The sequence below is a fragment of the Sitophilus oryzae genome, unplaced genomic scaffold (genome assembly GCF_002938485.1).
Source record: "Sitophilus oryzae breed Bouriz unplaced genomic scaffold, Soryzae_2.0 scaffold_85_pilon_pilon, whole genome shotgun sequence".
Classification (NCBI taxonomy): Eukaryota; Metazoa; Arthropoda; class Insecta; order Coleoptera; family Curculionidae; genus Sitophilus; species Sitophilus oryzae.
This window is the reverse complement of record NW_022147483.1, coordinates 584645-601521: the sequence shown is the minus strand read 5'-3', so window position 1 is coordinate 601521 and position 16877 is coordinate 584645. Positions and strand designations below refer to the sequence as shown.

At 31.9% G+C, this 16877-nt stretch overlaps 2 protein-coding genes across 2 annotated transcripts; both read left to right on the top strand.

Moving 5' to 3' along the window:
• The first annotated feature begins 1382 nt into the window (after positions 1-1382).
• On the top strand, positions 1383-7307 carry LOC115890155 (facilitated trehalose transporter Tret1-like). The gene is made up of 2 exons (XM_030910315.1): positions 1383-1721; positions 5475-7307. The coding sequence occupies exons 1-2, from the start codon at positions 1646-1648 to the stop codon at positions 6785-6787; spliced, it is 1389 nt and encodes a 462-aa protein (XP_030766175.1). The 5' UTR covers positions 1383-1645; the 3' UTR covers positions 6788-7307.
• Positions 7308-13449: 6142 nt separating this feature from the next.
• Positions 13450-16414, top strand: LOC115890218. The gene is made up of 2 exons (XM_030910390.1): positions 13450-13473; positions 16101-16414. The coding sequence occupies exons 1-2, from the start codon at positions 13459-13461 to the stop codon at positions 16401-16403; spliced, it is 318 nt and encodes a 105-aa protein (XP_030766250.1). The 5' UTR covers positions 13450-13458; the 3' UTR covers positions 16404-16414.
• The last annotated feature ends 463 nt before the right edge of the window (positions 16415-16877 follow it).

Below are 16877 nucleotides of genomic sequence, written 5' to 3'. Positions count from 1 at the left end.
GGGTGATTCAAAACTAGATGGGAAATTGCCAAGAAAACCTCAAATTAAAAACTTGAAATGGAGCTTTATTCTGAGCCATCCTGTATAGTGTGTCCCAAATAATACATGAGGGTGACCATTTTTCGCAGTTTTATTTGAAGATATGTATATTTAAAAAAATGCCGCTTTGTCATTGTAAAAATAAAGATAATCTTAAATATGTCATTATTTCTTTGTTAATTTTTTTATTTTACGCGTATAAAACTATTTATTACACATAAAAAGCTATTTTTTACACGCATAAAACTATTTTTTACGCGTATAGAACTATTTGTTACACGTAAAAAAATATATTATATAATACTATAAAATATAATATATAGTGAAACTTCTTACTAATAGCCACTAACGACCACTAAACGCCACTAGAGCCACCCAATGATTTCTCTCTTATTTTATCGTTGAAAGAACCATATGAAATAATACTGCGTATATCTGCGAAACTATTAAAAATTTTGAAATACTCTAAATACAAAAAATGTTTATTTTTTAATTCTCCATCTATTGAAAAAATAATATACAGGGTGTTCCATTTAAAAAAAAACAAAGAAAAATTATTTTATATTTTATTAAGTTTGGCGTAGAATTTTCAACACCCTGTATGATTTAAGATTACGATATTTACAGCAAAGTTAAGTATAGATCATCGAAAGTAAATATCTAATAACGTTTAGATTTCAGGACAGTTCTTGTATTTATAATATTTCTTTTAAGGAAGATTGAAAAATGTATATTTTTTATTTATTTATTAATATCTCTGAAACTATTAAAATATATTTACTCATATATTAGGATTATGTAAAGTGGTCAGAAAGGAAGCCAAAAATTCAATAATATACAGGATGTTCCATTTAAAAAAAATCATTCCGATCCACTCACACTTTTTTGAAGTTATAGCCACCCTATAGAAGTTAAAATATTTTCCTGAAATACATCCTCGTACATAGTTTAGGTTTGGACTTGAACAAAATTCACAAGTTTTTTTTATTCTAGGAGCTACAGATGCCCGACGCACCCTGTATAAATGGGAATAATAATTTAAGAGCAAGTAATATTGTTGATAAAGAACGCATTTTCCTCAAAATATTAATAATAAAAAAGTTTTTCCTCTAGTAAAGGCTATCCGGGGACATATTTTAGATTATTTTTTGTTAGAGTTAATTAATTTTAATATCCCTTTGTTGTATATTTCCTGGTGCATACCTAGGTCTATAAAATTTACCCTGCTATATCAGCACATAAAAAATCTGTAATTGTCAGCAATAATCAGCACCAATCAACTCCACACAGATAACAGTGTTTCTGCAAATGAATTGGCCAATGGAATCGCCTGACTCACCGCGTATATTTCCACAAGTTCTCAAGTCCTAAACAATTAAGAGCCTTCTGCAAGACACACAAACATCTACGAATATCATACATATCGTTTTCCGTTTCAGTGTCGATTAAATTGGTTTTTATTAAATACAATTGACTGTCCAGTACGCAAACTAACGAAATATTTCGTTATGTTTGCTTTGTAAATATACACGCGCGCGCTGTGAGTCTATTTAGCACACAGACAGGGCGAACAACCGAACCCTGTATAGTTAGTTATTCCGGAATTATGAAAATCTCATCCACGAGCAACCTGAAGTACGAAAATGGCAACAGAATTTATCAGTATGTGGCGGCAATCACAGGTAGGTTTGGTTTGGTTTGGCTTTAATTAGTTTTGTTTTTGGAAAAAATTCAACTATATTTTTATGTTTTTTTTTATTTTCTCTAAAACGGTATGGAAATTTGGAAACGTATAAACGGCATTAACCATTTTAAAACAAGCAAAAACTTTCTCAAAATATCAAAAATAGAAAAGTTTTTTCTCTTGTACGACAATTAAAACAATCCGGGGACATACTGTATATAACAAATAAAATATTTTTAATCTATTTAAAAAAAGCACCCTCAAAAATTAAGTCTTTCTGACATTGTCACAGATATTTTTCGCAAACTACAGTCACTATCACAATAATTATTATATATTTTCATTTACTAAATTTCATAAGAAAAAACATTGAAAATTAAAAAGATTTTTTACTCATTTCTAATCAAAGCCTCCAAAGAAATAAATCAAATTAATACAGTACGATCGTAAAAAAAACGGCGTCATAGATGGCTGGGGAATGAGAATCGATGATAATTTTGGCTAGGGCAAGCCCTGGACATCATTTAATTGGCTCGTACTCTTAATTATTTTTTTATTGACCAAAGAAAGTTGTAATGTATTTTTATACTGAGTAAAAATGATTTTTAATTGATGTACATAATTTAAAATTCAAGAAAAAATATTTTGTTTTATGTCAATTTTTAGTAGATTGACCTCGACAAAATTATTATCGATTATCATTCTCCAGCTGTCCTTAACGACGTTTTTTTTCGATCGTACAGTAGATGTCTTTATTGGAATGCTCTACATTTATTTTTAATTGTTTTCAATGAGTTATATTGAGAAGAAAACAACTTAAAATAAGCTTTATGGCATTTGTAATATATTTAAATAATTTATTTTAGAATTTGTTTCTAAAAATTTCCAAAATGTCGTCAAACCAAACTACTGCGTTGGACGTTTTAATTTTAGAAAACTTTATGCATCAGAAAACACTATTTTTTGTACAAAATTATTCAGATTTTGCTTCAGTTTCTACGCAATTGCCATGAACAATGAGTAGTTAAAAAATAAAATTATGATTATTACTAATTTATATTTTTCTTAAATTTAAAATAAAAAAAAGGTGGTTTAAAAAATACCTACAGAGTGTTTGGTACGGACTGTGTTTACACTGGGTCCGAACCGCGATACTCAGCCATAACAAGCTCTTATCAACAAAATATCCGATCTCATCCGGTTTCTAACCTTTGTAAATGACTAGTACCACTCAATAATATTTTTTTTCATTTTTTTTTTTCAATTAAACATTCGACTTATTTATTTTATGATACTATGATTTTCGTTCACTGGTACAACTAACTCATTATCAGAATTTCTTCTTCCAAAATATTCCTATTTCCAAAATAGTTTTTGAACTTTGTAACAAACAGAAGTAAGCCGATATCATTTATCTTTAAAAACCAAAAATATATTTGGAAAAATTACTTTAAAAATAGCTAGATATATTTTAATAAGCAGATTCTTAAATATATACAGGGTATCCATAAATAAGTGCAATTATTTTACGTTGTATCGAAACCTTGCAATGTACTTATTTAACAAACACCCTGTATGTACAGGGTGGGTCAAATTCGACGCCTTTAAATGGAAACACCCTTTTCTATAGGAGATAGACAAAAACTAATATCGGTGTCTGGAGCTCAAATTTTGTCAAAAACATGATGGTGAAAACCGCACATCGATATCTGTTACCGTTTCGGAGATACGGGGTGTTTTTCAAAAATATGCATTTTTAACAACTCGCTGTAACTTTTTTGCTATGGAAAATTTTGTATTTTTATGAAAACATTTTCAAAGCACCTTTTTACGTAGAATTTAATGGTTTCAGTATAATTTTTTTTAAATTAATAATTTAAGAATTATCAACAAAAAAATTTATTTTTTATATGGGACACCCTGTATATGTTTAATTTATTAAAAAGAATTTAAAACTACCTTTCCAAAAATATAGCACACTTGATATTTTGCTCGATTCCTCTTCGAGATAAAGAGTAAAAAAAATAAAAATTCGCCCGCTTTAAATAAGTAGGCTTTGAACTTTGAAGGGCACCGGCTGTAATGCAAAAAAAATTCTAGCTGTGAGCATCAATTAAAACGAAAATAATATTTGCTATGAGAGATGTAGAATTTTATAACAATTTAAGATATATTTAACCAACATCAACACATTTAAACTATATCTAATAACAATAAAAATAAATAGCAAACCAAGACATGAGTCGACCGTCTTCTGTTATGGACAGACGGGGCAGTTTTTGAACATTTCTCGCGGAATTCATTAACTCAGTAGTATCTATGAAATATACCCTCTCATAACTGCTAAGTATTTCTAATTCTTGTCTAAATTATACCAAAGAATAAGGAACATTTATTCTTTCGCAAATATATCCATATGATTAGATCCATGGGTACTAAGTCAGGCGGCCTCGACGGCCAACGGCTGGGATCTTGGTTAGCTATTCAATTATTCTTGAAATTGGCTGCAAAAAATTGCTGATAACTTCAGCGTTCAGAGGCGGTGCGTCGTCTTGCTGGAAAAATATGTTTTCGAGTTCCATTAAGGGCATATCATCAATAAGGGGTCCAAAGCCTACTAGTTAAAAGTGGCGAACTTTTAAAAATTCTGTATTTCAAAGGGGATTATAACAAAATATCAAGTGTGCTATATTTTTGGAAAGGTAATTTTAAATTCGTTTCAGTTAATTAAAAATATAGAGGGTGTCCCAAATAAAAAATCATTTTTTCTGTTGATAACTCTTAAATCATTAAATTCTACGTAAAAAGGTGCTTTGGAAATGTTTTCATAGAAATACAAAATTTTCCATAGTAAGAAAGTTGCAGCGATTTGTTAAAAATGCTCATTTTTGAAAAACACCCCGTAACTCCGAAACGGTAGCAGATCTTGATGTGTGGTTTTCACCATCATGTTTTTGATAAAAATTGAGCTCCAGACACCGATATTAGTTTTTGTCTCCTATAGAAAAGGGTGTTTCCATTTAAAAGCGCCGAATTTGACCCACCCTGTACAGGGTGAACAAGATGATGGCAGCCTAGAGCCGAAAGTATATACAGTGGCACAGATAAAGTGCGCATAGCATATGGGACTTTTTTTATTTATTGACTTTAGTGAAATTTGACTTAGGGCATAAGAAAATTTACTCTATTCTCTCCTGTATCTGTCAAATTTGACATTTACAGAAATAAATGGCTGAAAAATATGTTTTCTGGAAAAACTTTATTTGAATAAGTTGTTTATTTCCTAATTTTACATAAATGTACCCATTTTCAGCCATCTAGATTTTTTTTTCGTCATTTTTAACCAATAGCAGCCGATTCTCGTGATAGAAGCAAAAGTAACTGAAAGGGACCCCGTTTGTCATTCCCAAATATTTATCTAGCACTCATATATTTAGTTCAATATTTTAAATAAATAGTAGTTTTTTATGAAAAGTTAAACATTGGCTTGCGCGATGCCCCCCAAACTATAAATAATTCTTCCATAATACGTCGAGGTGACATAATTTCTATACATTTTTTATCTCCAATTATCCAATTTAAGTTTAAATTTTTTAGTAATTAGTTAGTAAAACAATGTTTTATAGCACTTTCATTATAATTTGATCAGAGACCATATAAAAGCAAAATCTAACCAAACAGTTCTATAAGTAAGTGTAAGTTCCCAGCACGTACCAATATAAACTAACCAAAAGTTATAATTTCCTTGCAGCAAACCTGGGCATCGTATGCAGCGAAATGAACTACGGCTGGCCATCTCCATCGCTACCCATCCTGGTCAGCGGAAACTACACCTTCAAAGTGACAAGCGAAGAAAGCTCATGGCTAGTCGTCTCCCCGCTCCTAGGAGCCATCCTGGGAGCCCTCATCACAGGAATGATCGTAGACATAGTAGGCAGAAAAAGACTCATCCTGTTATCATCATTCCCCTTCATAGCATCATGGATTTGCATAGCGCTGGCTAAATCCAGTACTGTCATGTTCATTTCAAGGTTCGTAGTCGGAATGACAGATGGATTGTCATTCACGGCAGTTCCCATGTACTTGGGAGAAATAGCAGACCCCCAGATACGAGGCTTGATAGCTTCGGTATGTCCAGTTTGTATAATTTTCGGAATTTTACTTATAAACATCCTGGGATCGTACCTAAGCATTCCCACAACAGCATACGTAAGCACGATCATTCCAAGTTTGCTGTTTATTACCTTTATCTGGATGCCAGAGAGTCCCTACTTCTACCTCATGAAAGGAAAGGTTGCTGAAGCAAAGAAAAGCCTTCAAAAGTTCAGCGGTCTCGAAGACGTATCAGCCGAATTGGGCAGAATTAAGAACGCTGTCCGGGAGCAAAACAAGAACAGAGGGAAATGCTTGGACTTGGTGAGAATCAAGAGCAACCGAAGAGCCTTGATCATAGTTTATGGACTTAGAGGTTTCCAGCAACTGAGTGGAACGACGGCGATTATATTCTACTGTCAGAAAATCTTTAAAGAATCCCGCGATTTCATGTCGCCAAGCTCGGCTACTATTATCTATTTCTCTGTCCAGCTGGTTTTGTCATTTCTAGCTTCAATAATCGTTGACTTCTCAGGCAGAAGACCTCTTTTGATCATCTCCTTTATTGGAACAGCTATTATGTTGTTTGCAAACGGAATATACCTCTATTTAAAAGACTCTACCAATGTAGATGTCTCAGGCGTGAACTTCCTGCCTTTAGCAGCATTGCTATGTTATGTTACAGTGTTCAGTATAGGGTTACAAACTATTCCTTTGCTGTTAATGGGAGAGATGTTCCCTACAGACGTGAAAGCGTATGCTTTATGCGGTGCTGACATCTTTTACAGTGTGATAGTTACTATAATATCGAAGGTTTTTCATTGGTCCAACGAACAATTCGGAATGTACGTGCCGTTTTTGTTTTTTGGTGTGTGTTGTGTATTAGGATTGTTTTTTGTTGTGTTTTGTGTCCCGGAAACCAAAGGAAAAACTCTGGAAGATATACAGAGGGAGCTACAAAGTGATAATTAGGATATACAGGGTGAATCTTAAATAAGTGCAAATATTTTTAGGAGTGGTGAGTAAAGAAATAAAAATCTATGAAAAGAATATATTTCGGTCCCAGAAACACGTCTATAAGTTTTTTTTCGCAAAAAAGATGTTGAAAATGGTGCATTTTCTTTTAGATTTTCCGGTATATTTTCAAAAAATAAATATATTCCTTTCGAGATATTCCAGCACTGAAAATATTTGCAGTAAACTTAAGACTCGCCCTGTATAAGTAGGCAATAACACAAAATAAATACAGCTAGGCCGAAGAGAGTCTAAAATTGTTGCTCATGAGTATTCAAAATTATACCTATCGTCGACTCACGAGTAACAAAGATTTTTTGGAAGTTGTTTGTGTTTCTTAAAGAAATTTTTGTTGATTCCTTAATTTATTTACTTAAATTTCTAGGTTGATTTTGTAAAATTATATCTACTTAACTTGTAACTGAGTACTTCGTTGGATAAAAAATATATATTTTTTAAAATAAATTGACTGTAAATGTAATATTTTTTGTTTTCTTTTATATCAATAGAGTATACAGGGTGAGTTTTCTACGATGTTCTCTATGGGTAGATATCTCGGAAAATACTGGAGATAGAGACTCGGTTGAATGGAGAAAGAATAGCAGTTTTCTGGAGTCATATATATATAAGCCTTTCAGATTTTTGAAAAAGTTCATGGCTTACTAGATATTGTCAAGGATGGAATTATTCGATATATAAAATAACATATTTAATATTAATATATTTCGCAAATTAATAATTCGATTGAAAGGAAGTATAAAATAATTAAAGTTCATTGGCATTTACGCAACAAAAGTAAAGTTTTAAAAAATCAAAGTTATAAGCATAATTGGCAATTGCGAAAATATTTCCTTTCAATATTACAAATTTATAAAATCATCAAATCAGCACTAACGCGGTCATCGCACCGGTCATCGCACCGATAGACCAATAATGCTGATTCGATGATTCGACGTAACGAACCAATAAATACAAAAATGTCACCTGTTGGGGGAACAGTCGATAGTCGAGAATTGATGTTCGATAAGGTCGCGGTCGAGATTCCGGCATTGACGTTACACTACCCTGACACTACCCCCGAGCCAGTGATGATGTTCGTCCATAAATATAATATGTAAGTACACATTTAGTTTTATAATTATTGTATTATTCGTAGATTAATTAAATTGATTATTAAGTTAAATTGAAGTATTTATTATTTGCTATGCCCCTAGTCATAACCCACAAAATGGGCCGTGACATATGTGGTGGAGGCGCCATTTCAATACAAACGTAGTTCATATTATACCTGCAGTTTGGTCAAATCTAAAATCTTTTATTCTTAAACCAAAGATGTTACACGTCTCTCCAACTTTCAAAAATTTATCTGAATGTTTAAATTCAAACTGGACCCTTCAGGTGCCGCATCTCAACTTAACCTCAACTAAAACTAATATCGATACAGTCATAGATTCAATTAAAAATTCGTTTCCAATATTTGATTCTTATAGTGATACCTATGGCGCTCACAGTGATACTTTATTCATGATATGGAATATCGTATTATCTGTCTTAGTAATATATCTCTTATGTAATCGTAATAGACTAGCAGTTGCAACGTCATTAATTCAAATGGTTCACGGTCAAGGTGCGAAACTTGATCACGACACGTCTCATGACATACTTTTTGGGCTAGTTTGCACTTTTTTTCATTGTTTTCTTTTTATGTTTAGTTATTTACTGTATTTGGCATTACTTTATAAAGTTAAAAGGCAAAATAATAGGCGTTTAAAAATTTAAATAGATGTAATTTTAACAATGAAAATAAAATATTAAACTCTCTTGCGTATCTAGCGAAAATCGAACATTTCATTATAATCTAGAGCCAAATGATAATCAGAACCTCCTATCTCTATCTCCTGGGGATAAAATAAATGCAACTATTGAATGCATACAAATAGAATAAGTATTGTGTATACGTGTATTGGAAAGGCAACTCTGTATGCCCAAGTTAGTCTTCTTCAAAATAAAATCAAGATGGAATATTGAAATAATTGGAAAAAAGATATGTTTTTCTTAACATAAAATATTAATGATGTCTTTATTAATGACATGTATTATTGGAGCTCCCCTAGTGTGTAGGTTTTAAATTGATATTTAACCCTAACTGCGCGCAAACTCTAGGACAAATATCAATTTGAAACGAAAAGTATTGAACCACTAGAGTTAATTATTTAGCGCTTAATAAAAAAAAAAGAAATAAAGTAAATTATTATAAACCCAAATGTAGGTAGGAGATAGAGGGCATACAAATTAGGTAGGAGTGTTCATAAATCCTACAAATTTGCAACGAAAATATAAGTTTATTGTTTGTTTTACGCCCAATCATATAAAATTTTTATATTCTCCCTTGCCGTCAAGAAAAAAAAATGATATTCTGAACTAGGTTGAAAAATAAAATTAAACAAACAAACTTAAAATAGGATTAAGTACTTTAAGAACTAGTTTATACGACATAATAATTTAATACAATAAGCTGTAAGTAAGAGCACATATTTACTCTTTGTTCTCTTTTTTCATGTAATTACTGGTCAAAACTGCCAATACCAAGCAACAAGTCAAGGAACACCACTGAGAAGAATTGACGTATGAACTCAACCCTGAAGGAGAAAGAAGAATGTAGTACCACACCATCATGCCTATACGATGCAAACTGCCTACCCTTGTTTATGAAGCTTTGTGACCAGTACACCATGGTAATGCAGTCCGAAGCAAGTAGTCCAATTCAAAAATGGGTTCAGAACATGCTGTCAAATTTGGTCTGGCGATATAAGCAGCTACAGGAAGAGTTATTGTCTTGTCTAAAAACTGGTCTCTTCTTCGAAAGATGAATTCGACGCCAATCCAGATGACAAACAAAATCATACTGGAATTTTGTTTTCATTGTCAGCCTACACCGATATCAAGAAACAACTCCCTAAGGACGCAAGTATTGAGAAACAGCTTACCAAAACAAAGAGCTTTTCAAAGTGCAGGGAACGGGAGGCATGTGTGCATTCGTTAGGTTTATGATGTGAAGGTGGATACTACAATCAAAACTTCAGTTTTCAGCCTCCGTGAGCAGCCGACGAGATTTGTGGGTGGGTGTTTTATGAACGAAGTCAGTGCAAAGTATTGAAACTTAAAAACTATATAGGTATTGTGCAGTTCACGTTAGTGCCAGTATTAAAAGACATTTTTTTTTTGTCTATATGTAAACGGCTAATCGCCATCCTTAAACTTATAGAGAAGCTTTTTTTTTATATTTTTTTTTTAGTTAGTAATTTCTTTAAAAACATTTTTTTTTAATTTTTTTTTAATATTGTATACTTAAAACATTTTTTTATTATGAAACGTTAAGCACAATTTATTGCAATGTATAATAATTATTGTTAAAAAGTATAATTTCATAAATCTTGAATTATCGCTGGGGTCCAGCTTTAGAGGTGCGGGGGAAGTGTCAAGGATGGAATTATTCGATATATAAAATAACATATTTAATATTAATATATTTCGCAAATTAATAATTCGATTGAAAGGAAGTATAAAATAATTAAAGTTCATTGGCATTTACGCAACAAAAGTAAAGTTTTAAAAAATCAAAGTTATAAGCATAATTGGCAATTGCGAAAATATTTCCTTTCAATACTACGAATTTATAAAATCATCAAATCAGCACTAACGCGGTCATCGCACCGGTCATCGCACCGATAGACCAATAATGCTGATTCGATGATTCGACGTAACGAACCAATAAATACAAAAATGTCACCTGTTGGGGGACAGTCCACAGTCGATAGTCGATAGTAAAGTTCGATAAGGTCGCGGTCGAGATTCCGGCATTGGCGTTACACTACCCTGACACTACCCCCGAGCCAGTGATGATGTTCGTCCATAAATATAATATGTAAGTACACATTTAGTTTTATAATTATTGTATTATTCGTAGATTAATTAAATTGATTATTAAGTTAAATTGAAGTATTTATTATTTGCTATGCCCCTAGTCATAACCCACAAAATGGGCCGTGACAATATTTCGAAAAAAAAATTTAAAATGGTCTCTAATTCCATTATAATCTATTTTAGACAAAAAGTTTTCAGATAAAGGTTGTAGATAATCACATCCTTATTGAGACTGTGTTCTCCGTTTCTTTCTAAAACCTGTCATTTTTGACACATGACACAAACTTATGTTTTTTTTAAATGGAAACCATAGTAGGCCATGACTTCATAAAAAGCGCCATTTTTTAAGCTTTTCAGCGATATAAGCTATAGTATGTTTTTTTCGAAAAATTACTGAGTTATAGCCAATTCTTATTATAATCTTTCATGGCTAATTTCACTTAGTTAGCATGGTATTTTTATTATGTTATTTATTTAATTATTATAATTTATAACTTATAAAAAGACAGAATATTTTATTAAACAGTTCTTTACAAATTAACATTACACAAACTTAGACTTAAAAAAATAATATTACTACATACACTTTAAGTTATTTTAGAAAATATTCAAAAAATATAGCGCATAAAAAAAATCTAAACTAGATAGGTCAGGTGATCAAAGAAGCCCATGCAATTGGTCCACCTCTTCCTATCCTTGAGTAATATAAATTAATTAATAATTAAGATATAAATAATTTTTAAGATTTTTTTCATTATGTGTGGGAGTGTCATAATGAAAGTCATGTTTTCTCTAAATTTAATTTTTCTAACATGTCTTGAAAACCGTTCTCAAAAAATGTAACGTATCCTCGAAAAAGTATGGCCAAGAAAAGTTGAACTAATAATCCTACACGCTTTTCTTCATTTGAAAAATTCATATTTACAAAGTTTGGATGTGACAGTTTGACATTTCTGAGAGCAACAACGATTGCATTTTTTTCCCAGGCTAACTAAGTGAAATTGTTTAAAAATGATAAGAATAATTGGCTATAACTCAGTAATTTTTCGAAAAAAACATTTTATAGTTTATATCACTCAAAATCTTAAAAAATGGCGCTTTTTATGGTTTCTATTTAAAAAAAACATAAGTTTGTGTCATATGTCAAAAATGACAGACTTTAGAAAAAAAAGTAGAACACAATCTGAATAAGGATGTTATTATCTACAACTTTTATCTGAAAACTTTTTGTCTAAAATAGATTATAATGGAATTAGGGACAATTTTTAAAATAGCCAAATTTTGTTTTTTTCGAAATATCTAGTAAGCCATGAACTTTTTAAAAAATCTGAAAAGCGCATATTTATGTCCCCAAAAAACTGCAATTCTTTCCCATTTAACCGACTCTCTATCTCCAGTAGTTTCCGAGATACTCATAGAGAACATCGTAGAAAACTCACCCTGTATAACTAACTATAATAAAGTTGACATATTTGCTTGAAAATGTAATTCATAATCAAGTAATAATATATTGACGGAGAGGAAATTAATTGAACACGTCAATCAATTCTGATTTATGTCTTATACATAAACACAAAATCTTGTTTTTTATCTGAAATTAAAAAAAGTTAAATGGGTGGCCAGTTTTAAAAAACACCCGGAATAAAATGTAAACAATGTGTTTTATTTTTTGAGAAATAGATGTTAATCAATATATAATTAGCATAGGTATTCAATTTTATATATAATGACCCATAAAGTACTTTTGTTTGTCATCCAGAAAAAATCATTACTGCATTATTAAACATTATTAATCCAGCCTGGCAATTATTTTTATTTAATCTTATTGACAATCTTGCATAGTATTTCTGTTTTCAGAAGTACATTTAACCATGACGTCTGACCATAAAAACTACCCTCTCCTGCTAAGACTGGGCTTATATTTTCTGCGAAAAAAACGATGGAACATTATTTTCACCTCTGTAATGATCCTTGCATTTATAGTGAGCCATTCGTACTCCGCGTATGGGAAACACAAATATCTCTACGCTCAACTTCATCCGGCTATAAAATTCGTGGATCAAAATGCCAGTTTTGCACTGACTCTTTCTAACGTAGTCAGTTACATCAGCTATCAGAGGTATGGAAGTTTTTACCAGAGCATAACTCACGAAAACTTGATTCAAAAACTCGGAAAAAAAGCTTATATAACCCGATCGGGTCGATATATGAAGATATTCTATGCTATAGTTCTATTTTTGGTTGTAATCGACATGGTTTTTTTCTTAAAAACCATTGGCTGGAGGTATTACAGATACTACTTGGTGAGAGATCTGCAGTTTTATGTGTTTTCAGTGGTACTCTTCACTTTCGTTATCCTTCTACTCCGATTAGCCGACAAATTCTCTTACGTCAATCATATGCTGATCTCGATGGAAAAATCGTATTTTTCAAGGAGTTCTACCATATTTTCGACCGAAACCTTTCAAAGCAGGAGCAAAGCATATATAAGGAAACTTAAAGAAGCGATCAAGAAGTACAATGATGCCTGTGATTTGGTCGATAAGCTCAGCCAGATGTTGGGACCTGTTATACTATTCGCCGTGATGTACATCATCACGAATATCTTGTGGTGTGTGATGATTATCATGGAATTTCACATCAGAAATGACACGTTTGATAATGTGGATATCGGGAAATGGATTGTGAGTGTTTATGTTTGCTGGATGGTCAACTCTATGGTAAGAAAAATTTGAACATTAGCATACCGGGTGTTGCATCGTCGGACGGGACATAGGAAATCCCATGTAAATTTTAATGGGGTCAATTATTTTAGAGAATAATTCTATTTAGGTTTATTGAAGAGCACTAAAACCCACATTCAAAAGAATAACTTTAGATATTTTTGATTAGCTCGTTTACGAGTTATCGCCGATTTCTTTTTACATATTTCTCCTTTCTTCTGGCTCTGTATTTACTTATGAGCACCAGTCAAGGTAAAAGATAACTGTCAAATGAAGTTGTCATTTCAGAAATTTATCTATTTAGTGCTTTATTATTATTATTATTAAAAACTCATACCTACATCGAAAATATTAGCCATGAATTACACTACCGAAGAAAAAGTATTGATGATTAAATGATATTATCAAGGAAATAGTTATCAAAAGGTGTGGGACATGTTTGCTGCTCTGTATCCGAATAGACCGATACCTGGAAAATCTACAATCGCAAGGAATATCCAGAGATTTGAGACTAAAGGTACCCTAATAAATAACTGCAGATGTGAAGCAAGGCAGGAACAAAGAGAAGATGCAAGAAATGATATCGACTGGGAAGTTTTATTGTGCGTGGAAGAGAACGATGGAAAGATCCGCACAAGGAAACTTGAGGATGAAATAGGAATAGATCACACTACAGCGTTTCGAATTTTGAAACGACATTAATACTATTCCTTCAAATATGAAAAGCACCAAGAGCAACGAGATTGGGACGAAATACGGCGGCAGGCGTTTTATTTTGATATTGTTGCGAAACTAGTCCCGCTTTAATATGACCTATAATAGAAGAGCCTAGAAATTCGAGAACACAGCGCCTAAGAATTTTCCAGCACCGCCCAGAGCGTTCGAGACTCCGTCGCACGCCTATATATACCGACACCGGTGCGCATTGTGCGCAAGGGACAGACGATAATAAACTAGTGTGCTACGGTCGAGGCTTCTTGTTTTTGCTCTAAATAAATACGGTAGATAAATAAGTTTGTAAATATAGTTATAAATAGTTCTTTAAGTCTTTTATCGTTATTGTTTTTGTTAATTAGTGTTAAATAAATAGTGTTTAAATAAATTGTGACTTTTTACCCACACGGAACCGACGAAAAACGTAACAATATGATGGAAAGAGCAAACACGGATAGGGAATTTTTAAAAAACATATGTTTCACTGACGAATGCACGTTTACCTTAAATAATGAACCCAATGTTCAAAATTATCGATATAGGAACAAAAAAAAACAACACAGATTTGTCGAAACAAGGACGCAATATCCACAGAAAGTAAATGTTTGGGCAGGGATATTCGGACACATTATCGGGCCATTATTTCTTACGCGAAATTTAAATGCAGAATATTATTTGGAACTACTCGAAAATCATATTTTACCTGCTTTACATGATGCCTCTAGGGAAAATCAGGAAGTTTGGTACCAAATGGATGGGCTGCCCGGTACATAGTACCCTGGCTGTTCGGGAATATTTAGACAATAGTTTTAACGGAAACGTTATTGGTAAAATAATAAAAAAAAATCATACAAAAAAAATAATCATATCATCATAATCATCATACAGTAAATTGTACAGTAATAATCTAAATCATACAGTAAATTGGCCAGCAAGGTCTCCTGATATTTCGCCAAATGATTTCTTTCTCTGAGGCCATTTAAAAAACAGAATATACAAGGATAAAAAATACCCAAATCTAGACGAGTTAAGAAATGCTATTTCTACCGAATGCAATAGAATTTCAGTTTACCAACTAGCGAATATAAGAAGAGAATTTTATGATCGCCTGGGTTATTGTCTAGCAGTCGATGGAGGAATATTTGAACATCTTCTTAAATCCTAAAGTTCTAACAATTTAATAGTATCTAAATTAATAAGTTATTGAATATTGTAATAATACTATAATTAACCTTGTAATTGATTACTTTATTTTACTTTAATTCACATTAATTTGTATTTATAAATACATCTTTAAGATTTCCGATGTAGGAATTAGTTTTCAATAATAATAAAGCACTAAATAGGTAAATTTCTGAAATGACAACTTCATTTGACAGTTACCTTTTACCTTGACTGGTGCTCATAAGTAAATACAGGGCGATAACTCGTAAACGGGCTAATCAAAAATATCAAGTTATTCTTTTGAATGTGGGCTACTAAATTTTTAATTCATTTTGTAAGCTTTTCAGGGATATAAGCTATAATATAGTTTTTTCGGAAAATTACTGAGTTATAGCCAATTCTTATTATAATCTTTCTTGACTAATTTCTAATTCAAAACTAAGGATTTTAGGACATAGATTTATGTGAAGTTTTTTACTTATTTTTATCTGCAGAATATGCTGCCAAAGTTTCCAGAATACAATTCGGTGCACCCTGTATATTATATATCATATCATATACAATATAACTTAATAAATGGTACCGTACGATCGAAAAAAAAACAGCGTCAAAAGACGGCTAGAGAATGACAATCGGTAATAATTTTAGCGACGTCAATCTCTAAAAAATACAAAATTTGTCATTTCCCTCGCCGTCTTTGACACCGTTTTTTTTTTCGATCGTATGGTATTTAGACTTGTTCTTAGGCTCTAGCTGTCCTGTTAGCCTCTTCGGGAGAGAATGTCGAAAAAGAAAATAAGAAAACTGTCAGACGGTGTTGCCACAATTTGAATAAACTCGCAGCATCTCTGGAAACTGAAAATCATGCCAGAATGATTGCACAAATCAACATCCTGCTGGATCTGATAGTTTTGAGAAAACCGCTGGTCAGCGCTTCTGGATTCTTCGATATCAACTTTAGGGTACTAGGTTTTATATTATCCACCGTCACAACTTATTCTATTGTTATTATACAGTTTCTTTTGAACCACCCTGTAGAGAGTAATTGAAAATTTATTGTATTGTGTAATATCATATAATTTTATATGATATAATATTATGATGTTTTATTAATATTATACAGGGTTGCTGATATGTATGGGAACAGTAAGGGAACGGTCGATTATTAGGTAAAATATAAGAGGTACCGCAAAAAGTTAAATATAAAAAATTTAGGGTTTTTAAATGTCTATTAGCGGGTAATAAATTTAAGTATACAGGATAGGTCATAAAGTCGTGGAATATCAAAGTATCATTTTTTTTAAATGGAACCCCCTGTATATTATTGCATATTTGGGTTCTTCTTTCAATTCTAAGCAAAAATCGAAATACACACGATGTACCTCAAACCAACCGTTTCCGAGTTATTGACTTTTGAAAACATCACTTAAACAATAATTTATGTACATTGTGTATTACGATTATTGCTTAAAATTGAAGAAAGAATTGAAATATGCAATAATATACAGGGGGAATAATTGTTG

Bases quoted from the DNA above. Each gene is read 5' to 3' on its own strand.
- LOC115890155 (XM_030910315.1), top strand. From the start codon at position 1,646: ATGAAAATCTCATCCACGAGCAACCTGAAGTACGAAAATGGCAACAGA. The intron at 1,722-5,474 runs GTAGGTTTGGTT...ATTTCCTTGCAG, and splicing joins GTATGTGGCGGCAATCACAG to CAAACCTGGGCATCGTATGC.